Source organism: Equus asinus, chromosome 6, assembly GCF_041296235.1.
Source record: "Equus asinus isolate D_3611 breed Donkey chromosome 6, EquAss-T2T_v2, whole genome shotgun sequence".
In the NCBI taxonomy this organism is placed as follows: Eukaryota; Metazoa; Chordata; class Mammalia; order Perissodactyla; family Equidae; genus Equus; species Equus asinus.
This window is the reverse complement of record NC_091795.1, coordinates 20,521,929-20,542,149: the sequence shown is the minus strand read 5'-3', so window position 1 is coordinate 20,542,149 and position 20,221 is coordinate 20,521,929. Positions and strand designations below refer to the sequence as shown.

The 20,221-nt window shown below is 36.4% G+C and overlaps 1 protein-coding gene across 1 annotated transcript in view; it reads right to left on the bottom strand.

Moving 5' to 3' along the window:
- The window catches only part of ZC3H6 (zinc finger CCCH-type containing 6), a 62,681-nt gene that overhangs the window by 18,142 nt on the left and 24,318 nt on the right, over window positions 1-20,221 (bottom strand). Inside the window, exon 3 of the mRNA XM_014852729.3 lies at window positions 4,441-4,563. Coding sequence (XP_014708215.2) covers window positions 4,441-4,563 — 123 coding nt within the window. The remainder of the gene's footprint in view (window positions 1-4,440; window positions 4,564-20,221) is intronic.

Sequence of the window (20,221 nt, the reverse complement as noted above, 5' to 3'; positions counted from 1 at the left end):
TCTCTTCTGTCAATTTTTTTAATAAGAAAGCAAGAGAAAGGTGCACAGAATTACAACTTGAGGATCCAGAAAAACCCAGACCATGACTCATATTCAGCTTAGTACATTTTCAATGTGATATAAAAATCCTGCCCTGGCATAATACCAACATGTATATGTGTTTTTAAAAAAATGCAGAGAAATATTAAGATCTTCTCAGTAATTATATAATAGAGGGGAAAAAAACAACTAAAGCAATCAAGAAAATCAAGTAGCTCATCAAAATTTTAAATTTTGAAGACATTGTATTAGATTTCTGATTTGTTTTAAGCTGTATTTTTAAAGTGTATAACTGTTCTCAGTCACTCTTCAGAAATTCAGATGATTTACAACTGTAGCTAAAAGGCAGAGTTTCTGACATTTTTTAAAAAGCCACTATGAAAATAAAACAAAAAATAACTGCTTAGGTTAAGTTGAAGATTAATTAGTTGAATGGTACTTACATTTACTCTTATAAAAATGTGACTATATTAATACTTTGATGATATATTTCAATGCTTCATGACTAAAGAATTACTCTGTTAATGCGAGAGCACGAATTTTTCTCTGGAGATTAGATGCTTGTCATAAAAGCTTTTAATTCTTAATATTAATTCAATTCTCTGATTTTTCACAGCCTTTACAAAAATAATCTCCATATTCCTACCCTTTTAAATACAATTATCCCTAAACTTTCAGTTTACCCCTTCCCAAGTTTTCCCAACTCCAAAAATTCCTCGTAGCCCTCTACTGATGCAAACCTCTCACCTCAGGGCTCCTTCTGCACTCAAAGACTCTAATGTGGCCTACTGAGGAGTTTAGTGTTTGGATCAGATCACCACCCATGTGGTGCAAGCTCTCCAGAAAGCCCTAAATGAACGACGGGTTATAGAGCAGCCCCAGCTCGCTAGGCTAGGAGAATATCTCCTTTTGCTTCACATGTCCATCATTTGGAATGAACAAAAGATATTCATCATCAAGGATCTATCAAGTATTTTTTAAAGCCTTCCTGAGAGAAGATGAAAGAAATGAAGAAGACTATAAATTGTACCAAAGGATATAGTTTCTCTAATCACTTTGCTGACTGATTATTAGGCTATATACCCTGCTAGAATGTCTGTGGGGGCAGGTTTGGTTTCTGTAAAACAGAAATTGGCTCCATGGCAACCACTGTAAATATAAAATAAGGGAACAGGAGACCCTAAACAAGGATGAGGAAAAGGGAAAATATAATAAGTCCTCCAATTTAATAGCTAGAAGTTAATACTATATTCTATCTTTTGGTATTTTCAAAAGACAGTATGAGAATTTCAGCAGGGAACTAGAAACTATAAAAATTATTTTGAAGATTTGAAAAAGAAATAAGTTTCTAGAGGGGAAAATACACAAACTGAAATTAAGAACTTAATAAATGGGCTTAAAGGCAAATTAGATCCCTTTGCAGAGAAGAGAAGAGAGAGAAAGGATAAACCAAAGCACATGCTGTAAAACGTCAAGTGGAGAATCTGGGTGAAAGAGATACAGAAGTTCTTTGTACCATTCTTGCAACTTTTCTATAAGTCATTACGACAAAATTAAAAATTACTAAAAGTAAGAGTGAAATAAACAATTTCTCAATAAATAAAAGCTATGAGAATTTATTGACAGCAAACCTGCACAACAAGTAATGCTAAATAAAGACTAAATGAAGTGCTTTAGGTTAAAGGAAAAAACCACGCCAGATTGACACTCAGATCTACACAAAGCAACAAAGAGCACTGAAAATGAAATGTGGGTAAACATAAAAGATCATTTTCTTAATTACTTTAACTGAATCTTAGAAACAAAAATAATTACATTGTATCTCTAAGGAGACACAGTAGTCAATATAATGACAGTAAAAACTATAATGTTTAAGAAAATAGGAATTACTTAAACAATGCACTGAATTGTTTAAACATACAAATGGATCCTGTCCTTCAGAGTAGCCCCCATAAAATGCTATGTATTTATTATAATACTTCTGCTACTGTTTTAAATATTCTGTATCTTCTCTTCTGGAGTTATTTTCAGTGACAGTTTATGAATTAAGAGCTTAGAGCCAGCCCAGATAGCCTAGTGGTTAAAGTTCAGCACTTGCTGCTTTGGTGGCCTGGGTTCACTTCCCAGTCACGGAACTACACCACCCCTCTGTCAGTTGCCATGCTGTGGTGGCAGCTCACATAGAAGAACAAGAACGACTTACAACTAGAATATACAACCATGTACTGGTGCTTTGGGAAGGGGAAAAAAAAAGAGGGTATGAATTAAGAGCTTAAAAATCTCACTACTTGCTATTTTCAACTGCCTAGTTATCTAAAATAGTAATGCCCACCTGTACCTTTTTTCATTCATTGGAAGAATCTCCAAATGACTTTTGACTATTTCCCTTTTTTTTTTTAAGATTGGTACCTGAGCTAACACCTGTTGCCAATGTTTTTTTTTTCCTTTCTCCTTCTTCTCCTCAAAGTCTACCAGTACATAGTTGTACATTCTGGTTGCAGGTCCTTCTAGTTGTGCTATGTGGGACAATGCCTCAGTATGACTTGATGAGCAGTGCTAGGTCCATGCCCAGGATCCAAACTGGTGAAACCCTGGGCTGCTGAAGTGGAATACATGAACTTAATCACTCAGGTATGGGGCCAGTCCTTACTTTTGACTATTTCTAAAAAATAAATCCAACTGAAAATGATGAAATTTAGGTACCACATCAGTGTCTGCCAAATTGAACCGGTTTAAAATTTTGTCATTAATTGTAAAAATAATTCTAGTGAATACTGTTAAAATGTTCTGAGAAATGGCAGCAACCACTAATTCCAAAATTACTAGACACACTGAATATATACATACATTCTAATATGCACCTAACTAGACAAAATTATTAACTAGAGTATAATTCTTTTCTGATTTTAAAATAAGACACTTTAATAAAACTTCATTTATTCAATGGTCACTTACCGAGCAACCTCAACTAAAAAGAATGCAATAGGGAAACAGAAGGAACTCTAACAAACACAGTAATTTGGTTTCTAAACTCACAAGAGACTAGGAACACCAAATCAGGAAAAAGAAGAGAGCTCAGGTAGACAAGCATATTGGCAGTTAGGCAGAAGCCAGAGCTCAGAAAGTCTAGAGTCCTTCCTAAAACTGGTAATTGTTAAAAAGAGGCTTCGAGGGTGGGCCTTGATCCAATCTGACTAGTGACCTTGTAAGAGGAAATCTGGACACACAGAGAGTCACCAGGGGTGTGTGAGCACAGAGGGATGACCATGTGAGGAGAAAGCAGTAAGAAGGTGGCCATCTACAAGCCAAGGAGAGAGGCCGAAACAGATCCTTCCCTTAAGGTCCTCAGAGGAAACAGACCCTGCTGGCACCCTGATCTTGGACTTCTAGCCTCCAGACTGTGAGAAAATAAATTTCTGTTGTTTAAGCCACCAGTCTGTGGTATTTTGTTACGACAGCCCTAGCAAACTAATACATGATATATTCTTTATTTTCAAAGTTTTAACATTTGTAACATATGTCTTATAAAAACATTTTTTCAAAATATCTGAAGCAAATAATAAAATCAAAAGTTTTATTTTTCCCTTTAAAAGGCAATACCTCCAAACTACAATGAGATACCAATTCATACCCATTAGGAAAGCTATTATTAAAAAAAATGAAAAATAAGTTTGGCAAGGATGTGAAAAAAATCAGAAAACCTTATGCATCGTTAGTGGGAATGTAAAATAGTACAACTGTTTTGGTAAATAGTTGGTGGTTCCTCAGAAAGTTAAATACAGAATTACCATATGATCCACAATTCCACTCCTGGGTATATACCCAAAGAACTGAAAGCAGGGTCTCAAAGAGATACTTGTATACCAATGTTCATTTCAGCATTATTCACAATAGCCAAAAGGTGGAAGCAATCCAAGTGTCCACCAACAGTGGAATGGATAAACAAAATGCAGTATACACATATAATGGAATATTATTCAGCCTTAAAAAAGGAATGAAATTGTGACACATGCTACAACACAGATGAAACTTAAAAAAAACTGGTAAGTGGTAAGTTATATCATAACATAAAAAATGATATGTGAAATAAGCCAGATACAAAAGGATAAATACCGTATGATTCTACCTATATGAGGTACCTAGAATAGGCAGAAGCCCAGAGACAGAAAGTAGAATAGTGGTTTTTAGGGGCTAGGGGGCAGGGGAAAACAAGGTGTTATTGCTTAATGGGTACACAGCTTCTGTTTGGGATGATGAAAAATTTCTGCAAATGGATAGTGGTGATGGTTGAACAACATTGTGACCATACTTAACACCAGTGAATTGTACATTTAAAAATACTTAAAGTGGTAAATTTTACATTATGTTTATTTTATCACAATTTTTTTAAAAAGGTAATACCTGAGGAAATGGAATGTCATAATCCCTGTAGAAACCAGTTCTTTTCTTGTGGGAACTTTCTGTATGTTCAACATCTGAATCAAGGCTGTAGTCTGAACTATCATCACTAGATGGAGAATTATGCTAAAAAAAGAAAAAAACCAAATGTTACATTGCAAAAGGAAGAAAATTTAACTAGTAACTAGATAAGCTTGTTTTAGTCAAAGGTGCCAACCAGTAGATTATATTATCCAGTAGGTTCTGAAGTATTAACTGAAAAATTCTTGCACCAAAGGCCACCACCACTCCAGCTTTTCTAAAAATTTTCTGAGGAAAAGAGTATCTTCTCCTCTTCTCAGGGACTTTAAGGGAGCATTTTCCTCTTCATCCCTTCAGCCCAAGGATTTCAAAGAGAAATACAGCACCTCTATGCTCTAGAATGATCTTAGATTTAAATTAATCTTAAAGGAAATAAAATTAGGTCCTTATCACCAAAGAGGGTCCAAGAACACGAGTAGAGTATGAATTTATTTTACCTAAAATGGATTTAGAGTTCCTATTCTACTGCATAAATATCCTAAAGCTAAAAGATACCAAAAGATTCCAAATTATAATTATGAAACAAATCCAACCTACCAAACTGAACAAAAGTGAAACAGAAAGCACAAGTAACTGATAATGATTGATGAGTACCAAGAGTAAGCTTTTTCAAGTATGAGTGCAATTTCTAAAAACAGTCACCAAATCTCCTCCATCTAGTCAAAATAATTACCTTCCCAGGCTGAATACCCTCTTTAAAGAATTCTTAAAGCTCATGGGGCTGGCCCCATGGCCGAGTGGTTAAGTTCGTGCACTCCACTTCAGCGGCCCAGGGTTTCACCAGTTCAAATCCTGGGCACGGACATGCCATTACTCATCAGGTCATGCTGAGGTGGCATCCCACGTACCACAACTAGAAGGACCCACAATTAAAATACATACAACTATGCATTGGGGGGCTTTGGGGAGAAAAAGACAAAATAAAATCTTTAAAAAAAAAAAAGCCCACAACTAGAAGGACATGCAACTAAGATATACAACCGTGTATGGGGGGAGGTTGGGGAGATAAAGCAGAAAAAAAAAAAAAAAAAAAAAGGAAGATTGGCAACAGTTGTTAGCCCAGGTGCCAATCTTAAAAAAAAATTTTTTTTTAAATCCTTTAAAAAAAAAAAAAAGAACTCTTAAAGCTCTTAATGAAGACACTGGCTCTTTATTTTATCACACTTGCATTCCCAGCATCTAGGTCTAGAAGAAACTCAGTAAAAGTTTGCTGAACAAAATTTAACTCTGATGCTTTTTCAGTATGAGGATCTGTTTCCTCTACACCATTCTTTTTTTTTTTTTTGGCTGAGGAAGATTTGCACTGAGCTAACATCTGTGCCAATCTTCCTCTGCTTTTTTAGCATGTAGGCCACCAGCACAGCATGGCTGCTAACAGAGCAGTGTCAGTCTGCATCCAAGAAGCAAACTTGGGCTGCCAAAGCGGAGCAGGCAGAACTTAACCACTAGGCCAGAGGTAGGCCCTCCTCTACTCCATTCTTAAATGCTCTTTTAGGAGGACAAACTGTTGTCCTCCACTTTGTTCTTAAATGTGCTGGGGTTTAGTTTTGGGTGCTGTTATTTCTATTTTTGTTGATTTGATGGGTGATATGAAGAGATATGTTTACAATTATGCTATAAAATACTTTATAATGTTATCTAATCTTTGTTGGTTAGAGTTTGAAATAAATATTGTCCGTTTAAAAGTCAAGTTTGCTCAGTCACTAGCAGAAGTCAGCTCCAGCTCAAAGTAAAACGTTTCACTTGAAAAACACTAAAAGGATAAGACTTGCTTAAGAAGAAGCCAAAACAAAGACACTTGCTTTAGAAAGAACCATCAGAGAAGAGAGGGTTCTGTTTAAAGGAGAAGGTTCTTCAGGCTATTCCAAAAAAATGAGGCTAAAACATAGAGACTTTAAGAAACCATCAGGAAGGCTATTAACAAAAAAATATATATGTGGCTCACATATAGTAATGAGAAGTAGAGAGCATCATGGCAGAGTGAGCTGTTCCTTTAGTCTCTCCCCGCTAAGATACAATGAAAAGGACATTCATTAACCAACAGAGGACATCCACACAACACAACAGACATCTGAGACATCGACATAGCCAGACGTCTGAAAATGGGGTTATTGGATCACTGAGGAAGCAATGGAAGGAAGTAAGTGGATTTCCTCCCCTTCCCCTGTGGCAGCAATCTAGGGTGCGGGAACTCACGCAGCAGCTGGTGTGAGACTCTGAGAGGAGATGGGGAAAAGGCAGCCCTCCAAAGGAAAGCATTCACTCTTGGAGTTGCTTCCCAGCCTACTGGAATGCTCCACACTGAGGTGGCTCAGCCACCACAGAGGCCCCCCACCCCCCACCAAGCGAACCAGCCCAAGTGGGCTGCAGGTGAGTGCAGAATGGGACCACAGGTGGGCACCCCCTCCCCTCCATCATGCCTGGTGCACCAGCTCAGCTGGTTGGCCAGAGCAAGGGATCCCCACCAGAGTTCCTGCACCTGCATGTGTGAAGCAGCAGCGGCCAGATGCAGAGAGCCCTATCAGCACAACTCCAAACAGATGGGCACAACTGCCAGGGTTCACAGTGGGCTCAGAGAATACAGCTCCTGTCCCCCAACAGTGGTGGCAGGTGGAAAGTGTGACCAGATACTACCACTATGCACCAGGAAAGGTCCACTCCATCAAACAGCATGAAGAAATACATTAACACTCCAGACCAGAAGGAAAACAACAAGTGTCCCAAAACCAATCCTGAAGTCACAGAAATTTACAATGTAAACGAAAGAGAATTCAAAATAGTTTATCATAAAGAAACTCAATGAGTTACAAGAAAACTCAGAAAGTCAGTTCAAGGAACTTAGGAATAAAATTAATGAGCAGAGGGAATTCTTCACAAAAGAGATTGAAACTCTAAAAAAAAAAAAAAAACAGAAATGCTGGAGATGAAAAACACAATGAGACAAAAAACAATCTAGAATCCTTAAAAAAAACAGCTGACGTTACACAGGTCAGAATTAGTAATTTAGAGGACAGAAATACAGAAATGTTTCAGGTGGAGAAGAGAGAACTAAACCTAAAAAGAAAAGAAGAAATTCTCTCAGAAATATATGACTCAATTAGGAAATGCAACATAAGGATTATGGGTATTCCAGAGGGAGAAGGGAGGGAGAAAAGAGCAGAGAGCTTGTTCAAAGAAATAATAGTTGAGAATTTCCCAAACCTGGCGAAGGAGCTAGAATTACATGTAAAAGAAGCTAATAGAACTCCTAACTACATGAATGTAAAAACACCTTCTCCAAGGCATGTATTAGTAAAACCGGCAAAAGTCAATGACAAAGAAAAAATATTAAGGCAGCAAGGCAGAAGAAAATAACCCAGAAAGGAACTCCTATCAGGCTTTCAGCAGATTTCTCAGCAGAAACCTTACAGGCTAGGAGAGAGGGGATTGATATATTCAAAATACTGAAAGACAAAAACTTCCAACCAAGAATATCCAGTGAAGCTTTTTAGTTTGATGTAGTCCCATTTGTTCATTTTGTCTTTTGTTTCCCTTGCCCGGTCAGACATGGGACTTGAAAATATGCTGCTCAGACCGGTGTCAAAGAGCATACTGTCTATGTTTTCTTCCAGAAGTTTCATGCTTTCAGGTCTTACAATCAAGTCTTGAATCCATTTTGAGTTGATTTTTGTGCATGGTGTAAGGGAATGGTCTACTTTCATTCTTTTGCATGTGGCTGTCCAGTTTTCCCAACATCATTTATTGAAGAGACTCTCCTTTCTCCATGGTATGCTCTTGGCTCCCTTGTCGAATATTAGCTGTCCATAAATGTGTGGGTTTACTTCTGGGCTCTCAATTCTTCTCTATTGATCTGTGTGTCTGTTTTTGCGCCAGTACCATGCCGTGTTGGTTACTATGGGTTTGTAGTATATTTTGAAACCAGGGAGTGTGATACCTCCAGCTTTGTTTTTTCTCAGGAATCCATTGGCTATTTGGGGTCTTTTGATGTTCCATATAAATTTTAGGACTCTTTGTTCTATATCTGTGAAAAATCTTGTTGGAACTTTGATAGGGATTGTGTTGAATCTACAGATTGCTTTAGGAAGTACAGACATTTAACAATGTTAATTCTTCGAATCCAAGAGCATGGAATATCTTTCCGTTTCTTTGTGTCTTCTTCGATTTCTTTCAACAATGTTTTATAGTTTTCATTGTACAGATCTTTCACCTCTTTGGTTAAGTTTATTCCTAGGTATCTTATTCTTTTTGTTGCAACTGTAAATGGGATTGTATTCTTAATTTCTCTTTCTACTACTTCATTGTTAGTGTATAGAAACTAGAAACACAACCGATTTTGGTACGTTGATTTTGTATCCCACAACTTGACTGTATTCCTTTATTGTTTCTAAAAGTTTTTTAGTGGAATCCTTAGGGTTTTCTAGATATAAAATCATGTCATCTGCAAAGAGTGACAGTTTCACTTCTTCTTTTCCAATGTGGATCCTTTCTGCACAGCAAAGGAAACCATCAACAAAACGAAAAGACAAGCTAACAATTGGAAGAAGATATCTGCAAACCACATATCAGATAAGGGGTTAATATCCAAAATATACAAAGAACCAATACAGCTCAACAACAAAATACCAACAATCCAATTAGAAAATGGGCAAAAGATCTGAACAGAGATTTCTCTAAAGAAGATATACGGATGGCCAACAGGCATATGAAAAGATGCTCAACATCATTAGCTATCAGGGAAATGCAAATCAAAACTACAATGAGGTATCACCTCACTCCAGTCAGAATGGCTATAATTAACAAGACAGGAAACAACAAATGTTGGAGAGGGTGTGGAGAGAAGGGAACCCTTGTTCACTACTGGTGGCAGTGAAAACTGGTGCAGCCACCATGGAAAGCAGTATGGAGTATCCTCAGAAAATTAAGGATAGATCTACCATATGATCCAGCTATTCCACTGCTGGGTATTTATCCAAAGAACTTGAAAACACAAAGGCATAAAGATACTTGCACCCCTATGTTCATTACAGCATTATACACAATAGCCAAGACTTGGAAGCAACCTAGGTGCCCATCAAGGGACAAATGGATAAAGAAGATGTGGTATTTATACATGATGGACTACAACTTAGCCATAAAAAATGATGAAATCCGGCCATTTGTGACAACATGGATGGACCTTGAGGGTATTATGCTGAGTGAAATAAGTCAGAGGGAGAAAGTCAAATACCATATGATCTCACTCATAAGTAGAAGATAAAAACGACAAACAAACACATAGCATTGGAGATTAGATTGGTGGTTACCATAGGGGAAGGGGGGAGGAAGGTGGGCAAAAGGGGTGATTAAGCTCACATGTGAGGGGATGGACTATAATTAGTTTTCGGGTGGTGAACATGATGTAATCTACACAGAATTAAAAATATATTATGTACATACAAAAGTAAACAAAAACATGATTCAACAGAAAAAAGAAAAAGAACATCCAGTGAAAATACCCTTCAGATATGATGGAGAAATAAAAACTTTCCCAGATAAACAAAAGCTGAGGGAGTTCATCACCACAAGAACCCCATACAAGATATGATCAAGAAGGCCCTCGTGGGGCCAGCCAGGCGGTGCAGCAGTTAAGTTCACACGTTCCGCTTCTCGGCGGCCCGGGGTTCACCAGTTCGGATCCCGGGTGCAGACATGGCACTGCTTGGCAAGTGCCATGCTGTGGTAGGCGTCCCACGTATAAAACAGAGGAAGATGGGCATGGATATTAGCTCAGGGCCAGTCTTCCTCAGCAAAAAGAGGAAGATTGGCAGTAGTTAGCTCAGGGCTAATCTTCCTAGAAAGAAAAAAAAAAAAGAAGGCCCTCGTACATGAAAAACAAAATGAAAAGGTTTACAAAGACTTGAGCAAGGAGATAAATAGACAAAATCAGAAAATTGAAGCTCTCTATCAGAACAGATTAGCAAACAATTATAACATTAAAGATAAAGGGAAGGAAAGCATAAAAAAATAAGTATAATCATTTTGTTTTAATCATGAACTCACAACACAAAATGGAATATGTTGTGACAACAATAACTTAGATGGGGAAGAGGAAAGGGATGGAATCTGATTAGGCTAAGGAGATAAGAAGCTATCAGAAAATGGACTCTCTCATCTACAAGAACTTTTATGCAAAGCTCACAGTAACCACTAAACAAAAACTCAGAGACACAAATGATAAACAAAGAGAAAACTGAGAAAACTATCACAGAAAATCACCAAACTGAAATGGCAGGTGGAAATACACGGGACCAGAAACAAGGGAAATACAGAACTGGAAAACAAGAGAGAGAATGGCAGAATTAAGCCCTCATATATCAATAATCATTCTAAATATAAATGGATTGAATTCTCCAATCAAAAGACAGTGGCTGGATGGATTAAAACACAAGACCCAACAATATGCTGCCTCCAGAAAACACATCTCAGCTCTAAAGATAAACACAGGCTCAGAGTGAAGGCATGGAAGATGACACTCCAAGCCAACGACAAACAAAAGAAAGCAGGCATTGCCATACTTGTATCTGACAAAGCAGACCTCAAAATAAAAAAGGCAATGAGAGACAAAGAGGGGCAGTATATAATGATAAAAGGGACATTCCACCAAGAGGAAATAACACTTATAACTAACCATGCTCCTAACACAGGAGTACCAAAGTGCATAAAGCAACTATTAATTGACCTAAAAGGAGATATTAACAGCAACACAATAATAGTAGGGGACCTTAACACCCCACTTTCATCAATGGACAGACCATCCAGCAGAAAGGCAACTAGGATATAGTGGAACTAAATGAAAAACTAGACCAGATGGACTTAACAAATACATATAGAACGCCCCATCCAAAATCAGCAGAATACACATTCTTCTCAGGTGTACAAGGAACATTCTCAAAGATAGACCATATGTTACAAAACAAGGCAAGCCTCAGTAAATTTAAGAAGACTGAAATCATATCAAGCATCTTTTCCAACCATAATGCTATGAAACTAGAAATCAACTACAAGAAAAAAGCTGGCAAAGTGACAAATATGTGGAGACTTAACAACATGCTACTGAACAAATGGATCACTGAAGAAATTAAAGGAGAAATCAGAAAATATCTACAGACAAATGAAAATGAAAATACACCATACCAACTCATATGGGATGCAGCAAAAGCAGTCCTAAGAGGGAAATTCATAGTAATTCACACCCACCTTAACAAGCAAGAAAAATCTCAAATACACAATCTTAAATGTCACCTAACAGAACTAGAAAAAGAAGAACAAACAAAGCCCAAAGTCAGCAAAACAAATAATAAGAGCAGAAATAAATGAAATTGAAAAAAAAAAAAACAGTAGAAAGGATCAATATAAAGAACTGGTTCTTTGGGAAAATAAACAAAATTGACAAACCCTTAGCCAGACTTACTAAGAAGAAAGAGGGCTCAAACAAATAAAACTAGAAATGAAAGAAGAGAAATTACAATAGACACCACAGAAATACAAAGGATTACAATAGAATACTATGAAAAACTATATGCCAACAAATTGGACAATCTAGAAGAAATGGATAAATTCTTAGACTCTCAAAACTGAATCAAGAAGAAATAGAGAATCTGAAGAGACCAATCACAAGTAAAGAGATAGAAGCAGTAATCAAAAACTTCCCAAAAAATAGAAGTGCAGGACCAGATGACTTCTCTGGAGAATTCTACCAAACATTCAAAGATTTAATGCCTCTACTTCTCAAATTATTCCAAACAATTGAAGATGACAAAACACTGCCAAACTCATTCTATGAGGCCAAAATCACCCTGATCCGAAAGCCAAAGACAACACAAAGAAGGAAAATTACAGGCTAATATCACTGATGAATGTAGACGCAAAAATCCTCAACAAAATATTGACAAACTAAATACACTAATACATTAAAAGGAACATACACCATGATCAAGTGGAATTTATACCAGCAACACAGAGATGGTTCAACATCTGCAAATCAACCACTGTGATACATCACATTAACAAAATGAGGAATAAAAATCACATGATCATCTCAAGAGATGCAGAGAAAGCATGTGACAAGATCTAACATCCATTTATAATAAAAATTCTCAACAAAATGGGGATAGAAGGAAATTACCTCAACATAATAAAGCCCATATGTGACAACCCCACAGCCAACATCATACTCAATGGGGAAAAACTGAAAGCCATCCCTCTGAGAACAGGAACAAGACAACAGTGCCCACTCACACCACTTTTATTAGTCATAGTACTGGAGGTTTTGGCCAGAGCAATTAGGCCAGAAAAAGAAATAAAAGGCACCCTAATTGGCAAGGAAGAAGTGAAACTCTCACAGTTTGAAGATGACATGATCCTATATAGAGAAAACCCTAAAGAATGCCTTGAAAAACTATTAGAAATAATCAACAACTACAGCAAAGTTGCAGAGCACAAAAGCAACTTACAAAAATCAGTTGGATTTGTATACTTTAATCATGAACTAACAGAAAGAGAACTCAAGAATACAATCCCATTTACAATTGCAACAAAAAGAATAAAATATCTAGGAATAAATTTAACCAAGGAGGTGAAAGATCCATACAATGAAAAACTATAAGACATTATTGAAAGAAACTGATGATGACATAAATAAATGGAAAGATATTCCATGAATGTGGATTGGAAGAATAAACATAGTTAAAATGTCCATATTACCTAAAACAATCTACAGATTCAATGCAATCCCACTCAGAATCCCAATGACATCTTTCATGGAAATAGAACAAAGAATCCTAAAATCCATATGGAGCAACAAAAGACCCCAAATAGCTAAAGCAATCCTGAGAAAAAAGAACAAAGCTGGAGGCATCACAATCCCTGACTTTAAAATATACTACAAAGCTATAGTAATCAGAACAGCGTGGTACTAGTACAAAAACAGACACACAGATCAATGGAAGAGAATTGAAAGCCCAAAAATAAAACCACACATCTATGGACAGCTAATCTTCAACAAGGGAGCCAAGAAGATACAATGTAGAAAGAAAGACCCTTCAATAAATGGTGTTGGGAAAAATGGACAGCCACATGCAAAAGAATGAAAGTAGATCATTATCTTTTGCCATAGACAAAAATTAACTCAAAATGGATTCAAGACTTGAAGGTAAGATGTGAAACCATAAAACTCTTAGAAGAAAATACAGGCAGTAGACTCTTTGACATCAGTCCTTGCAGCATCTTTTCGAATACCACATCTTCTCAGGTAAGGGAAACAAAACAAAAAAATAAACACATAGGACTACATCAGACTAATGAGCTTCTGCAAGGCAAAGGAAATTAGGAACAAAACAAAAAGACAACTGGCAGAAAATATTTGCAAATCATATATCCAACAGAGGTTAAATTCCAAAATATATAAAGAACTCATATAACTCAACAACAAAAAAATGCACAACTTGATCAAAAAATGGGCTGAGGATATGAACAAATACTTTTCCAAAGATATACAGATGGCCAACAGGCACATGAAAAGATGTTCAACATCACTAATCATCAGGGAAATGCAAATCAAAATTACAATGAGACATCACCTACCACATGTTAGAATGGCTATAATTACCAAGACAAAACATAACAAATGTTGGAGAGGATGTGGAGAAAAGGGAACCCTCAGACATTGCTAGTGGGAATGCAAACTGGTGTAGCCACTATGGAAAACAGTATGGAGAGTTCTCAAAAAATTAAAAATAGAAATACCATACAACCCAGCTATCCCACTATTGCGTACTTATCCAAAGAACTTGAAATCAACAATTCAAAGAGTCTTATGCACTCCTATGTTCACTGCAGCATTATTCACAAAAGCCAAGATGTGGAAGCAACCCAAGTGCCCACTGACTAATGGATAAAGAAGCTGTGGTATATATATACAATGGAATACTACTCAGCCATAAAAAAGACCAAATCGTCCCATTTGCAACATGGATGGGGCTTGAGGATATTATGTTAAGCAAAATAAGCCAGACAGAGAAAGACAAACATAGTGTTAATTTCACTCATACATGGTAGATAAACAAACACATGGACAAAGAGAACACATTAGTGGTTACCAGTGGGGAAGAAGATTGAGGGGTGAGCGTAAGGGGTAAATTATGAGGCACTTATATATGGTGACTGACAAATAGTAATGTACAACTGAAATTTCCTAATATCATAAACTATTATGACCTCAATAAAAAAAGGAGTAATTATTAACCTGAAATTAGCAAATTGAACTATACTAAAAATAGCTTGAAATAATAGAAGGTAATTTAAAGTTATCAAAATTTTAAGTGAAAAGGATGGTATATTTTTTTATTTCAGAATTTTTGTGTTTCTTTTTTTTCCTCCCTTTTTTTTGGTATTGTTTGATATCTGTTCAGTGTTTGAAAGTATTCCTTTAATTTTTGTTATTTTACCTATAACACATTGGTGGATTATTTCCTCCAATACACTTGGTTGATAAGTACTAAAGTTCAAGTCTAAATTATTATGTTTTCTATAGAACTGTTAAACAACATCACATCATCAGGAGTAAAGATGCCAAAAACCATAGTTCAGGAACTAATTAACAGGAAAGCCACTGAGTGACCCCCTTAAATATTCAAATAGTGACAGAATTTAGGGACTTCAGTGTCTTCCTCCAAACAGGCCATCCTTTCCACACTTACGTGCTTTTATATTCTCTGTATCTCTTTGGCCAACTAGTTAACTCCTATCTGTCCTTCAAGATTTACTGCAAACGGCCTCCATGTTCAACACTAAGAGAATGATTTATTATAGTACATAGCAATCAATTAAAATGTTATTTTGGAAGATTTTATAGTAACATAACAAAATGTTTACCTGTCACATTAAGTGAGAATGTAAAATATAAAATCAATTAAACACTATTTCTCCAATATTAAGAAAAAAATCACAGAAAAGAAAGACTTGAAGGAAATACACCAAAATGTTAACAGTAGTTAGTCTACTTAGTTTAATTTTAGGTCGCTTCTTTTTCTTTTTATATCTTTGAATTTTCTACTTTTCTTGAAGTATACAGCTTCTACCGTGAAAAAAAAAACCATTTTGAAGACCATATTCAAAGACTCTTGAAATTTTTTCTGTCTTCCTCAATCACAAAGCAGATATTCATCGAATATTTTTGAGAGACATGCTGAATGCTATCTGGGATGTTTACAAAGTGGAAAAGGCTTCCCATAGTTCTGAGGTCTCTCCTACTTCACTTTATACTGCTTTGCCCTAAGCATCCCAAAAGCTCTGTTCTCTTCACACATTCCCTTAAGCAAGCACTCTCTCTCAAAGCTTCGGCTCTCACGCACTTTTCAAAAATTACCCCCAAGAATACATTTTGAATGGAAACTCTCCTTGTATTTCCAGTTCATTCAGTAGAATTCCCTCTGGGAATTTCATTTTGCCTCAAACTCACCATATCTAAATTAAAATACGTTATCACTTTTTCTACAAATACTACCTACTTTCTGACATTTATCTATTAATAATAACAGCACCATACTCCTTAGCTAAAAATGTGAGAGTTGTCTTTGATTCCTTCCTTTCACTCCTCTCTGTTTCATCAATTTCTGCTATGGAATTTCTTAGATTTATCTATTTCTCACCATTCTTCCTACCATAAACTTGGGTCAGCCTCTCATCCTGCAAAATAACAAACAAATTCCAATACAATCTGTCTAAAACAAAGATTATATAGTAGAAATAACAACATTATATGTTAGCACATGCATGAGAATAATATCTGGAAGACTACATACCAACTGTTATTTCTGGGGAGTGAGATTACAAGGGCCTTCTCTTTTTATCTATTTCTGTCAAAATTGAATTTTTAAATAATTAACTTCATGTTACCTCAGTAATCATGAACAAATAGTACACAAATGTACTTCCATGGCCAATTTGAACAAACAAACAAAACTGTCTCCTGGACTGTCTCCCTCACATCCCTCAAAACATCCAGTCCACCCGGCACCCTGACGCTTCTGCTGGTTAACCACCCTAAAATGACACTTATCATGTAAACATGCCTTATATCATCTAAAATGTTTTCTTCAGATCAGCACATCAATATTAAGCAACTCTGGGGGTCAGCCCTGTGGCTGGAATGGTTAAGTTCGCACACTCCACTTTGGCAGCCCAGGGTTTCACTGGTTTGGATGCTGGGTGCAAACCTAGCACTGCTTATCAAGCCATGCTGAGGTGGCGTCCCATACAGCAGAGCCAGAAGGACCTACAACCAGACTATACAACTACGTACTCGGGGGGGCTTTTGGGAGAAGACAAAAAGAAGACTAGCAACAGATGTTAGCTCAGGTAGCCAATCCAAAAAAAAAAAAATAATATTAAGCAACTCTGTGTTACTTTCAAGACCTCCCCAAAATTGGCTTACCTCACCGTTAGTTCTGCCTCCTTTACAATGAGAACACGTCTAAATCTAGCTAATCTCAGTGAGGTCTCTTTCATACATGAAACACTCCTGCAGCCTCTGTTCATGATATTTCCCACCACTGGAAGTATTTTCTCCTTTCCTCATCCTATTCTTCTACATCAACTCTAATCCTATTATTCTCCCCCTTTTATCACTATATTTTACATATATTATCTGAACTGTACAATTAGCACATTGCAAAATGGCTAACTTTATACTACACGTTAGCATTTTATTACATACTATTTTATTTGATAATTATTTATCGTTATGACTGACCATCAACCACTGACCATTTATTGTTATGTTTTATGGTTATGGTTATAATCTCACCAAATAAAATCAAAGCTCTTCATAGACAGGATTATTTTTCCTCTTCTTTAATCTAAGTATTTATCATAACATTAGCCAATAAATTCTTATGTATTATCTGATCAGTTCAGGCTAGTTGAAGAGTTTACAGACAAATAAATTAACAAACGTTAGAGAGAAAGTTTAATAAAGTTAACCTGAGGGCAAAGGGGTGTGAGGACTAGTTGCAGCATCTCAGGAGGAAGGCATTGATCTCAGCCTTCCTACCTGAGCTTGTATAACCTTCTAGCCTAGAATGGACGGAAGAAAAAACTCCTCTGGGAGCAGCCAATAGGAAAGAGCCCTAGGTTGAAAGCAAAAACAAAGTACACTGAACTGGTACAACATCCTGTTATATTTCTAACTGTAGTTAAAAATTTTCAGCAAAATGGATGCTAGAATGTACCCTCTTCATTAACAGTTGTTTTACTTACTTTCTAATGCAAGAATTGGTTTTTCATGCAAAATCAAAGAAATATGCTATATACTTTGAACCAAAGCTAAAATTTGTGGGTTCAGTAGAAATGAATCTTCTCATACTCCCAGTGGGGAATTTGTGCTTCTTGGCCCCAAAACTCTGAAGTTCTGTTGGACTGCAGGTCCTGGAGTGAGGGGCAGAGGGGGAGTAGAGATTCTCAATTCAAAGGACACAGTAAATGTCCTTTTTCCTTTTATGCTTTTCACATAGAGAAGTTTACTAATTCCTTACTGTTCTCAGGCCCTGAATCATAGTTAAGAAGATTTCTCCACTCCCAGGTAAAAGAGTACTTCACTCATGCTTTACTCTAATACTTGTATAAGTTTCATTTTTTTACATTTAAATCTTTGACCTATCTGGAATTTATCCAATGTAAGAAATGAATCCTCTGTTATGTCCATAGCACTACCCAATTCCCTCAACTACGCTTATTAAAAAGTTCACCTTTTCACACTGGTTTGAGATGCTCCTATATCACATACCAATTTCCACATGCATTCACTCTATTTCTGAGTTTTCTTTTCTGCTCCATTGGTCTATTTTTCCATGCACCAATATCACACTGCTTTAATAACAGAGGCTTTACTCTACTGTAATATTTTAGGGTCACTCCATATATCCTTTCTTTTCAGGTTTTCCAATCTATTCTTGGACGGTGGTATTAAAGATAAGTCCACAGATTCTTTATTACTCCTTCCTGCAAGAAGTGGAGATTATTTCCTCTCCTCTTGAGTGTGGGCTAGACTTAGTAACTTGTTTCTACCAAATAGAATATGTCAGAAGTGATGGTACTATCACTTCTGAGATTAGTTATAAAAAAGACTGTAGCTTTCATCTTGGGTGCTTTCTCTTCCTTCCTCTTACTCTTGGTTCACATGCTTTGGAGGAAGCCAGCTGACATCATGAGGACACCGAGGCAGCCTGTAGAGAGGTCCACATAGTGAGGAACTGTGGCCTGCCAAGAGCCACATGAGTGAACCTGCAAGAGGATCCTGCCTCAGTCGAGCCTTGAGATGACTGCAACCTCATGAAAAATGCTAAGCCAGAATCACCTAGTTAAGCTGCACCCAGATTCCTGAACCACAGAAACTGAGAGAGAAATTTTTGTTGTTTTAAGCTTCTAAGTTTGGGGTAATACGTTATGAAGCAATAGTTAACTAATACGGATTTGGGGTCTGGAAATGCTGTGCTGCCATAACAAGTATCTAAAAGGTAGCAGTGGTTTTGGAACCAGGCAGTGAATGGAAACTGGAAGAACTTTAAAGAGAGCATTAGCAAAAGCTTAAATTGCCTTGCATGATGGTTAGCAAAATTCTGGACTCTGAGGCAACTTAAAGGAAAGTAAGAGATATCTTATCAAAACTGGAAGAGGGGAGATCCTTCTTATATAGTCGCAGAAAATTTAGCAACACTGTTACATTCAGTAACATTGAAAGTGTAAAATGTATCTACTGAACTATGTGATCTAGTTATGATTTTCAAGCACAATGTTCAAAGTATACATCTGTGAGAGAAGATAAGATAAATTAAAGGAAGCGCTGTTGAAAAAAAGCCAGTACTTGATGGTTTTGAAAGTTCTTAGCCTCAACACATCTAATTTTATTTTTATTTTTCCCTTTGTTTCTTGATTCGTTTGGCCAATGATTTATATATGTTGTTGATCTTTTTTAATAACCACTGTTTTTTTCATTCTAATTTAAGTTCTGCTTAGAACTGTAAGTCCTTCCTTTTTATTTCTTTTGTTTTGCTTTGCTATTTTTGTACCTTTTAATACTATAATTTTTCTTCTGATAATTGCTTTAGCTATATTCCATAGATATTTTATAATTATTTTCATGAAATTCTGCAGTTATAATCTGTTTCCCCTGTGTTCCACAGGCTCTTTGTAGCAAGTACTTGAATTATAAAACAGAAAGGCATTTTTGGTTTTTGACTGTTATTAACGTCTAGTTTTATTGCATTGTGGTTTCAGATTTCTCTTTGTTCTATTTCTACTCTATCGAATTAACTGGAATTTTCTTTGTAGGCTAAGATATGGTCATTTTTATGAATATTCCAAGTATACTTGAGAGGAGGATGTGTTCTCAGGATTCAGAATTTACTATATATTTATAATATCTCTTTAATATCCTGACCACCTTTACATCCACTTGATCAATCTCTTTGGGTTAAAAGACTGTGTATCTCCTGTTATTAGTGTACTCCTGTTTATTTCTTCTCGCAGCTCTTATAGTTCTTGCTTTATGAAAATTGCTGTTTTAGGGGATAAAAAATATTAATAACTCATATCTTCATTGTGAATTATAACTTCAACATTATAAAATACCCTTCACTTCTTTCAATGCCTCTTTGACTAAAATTTG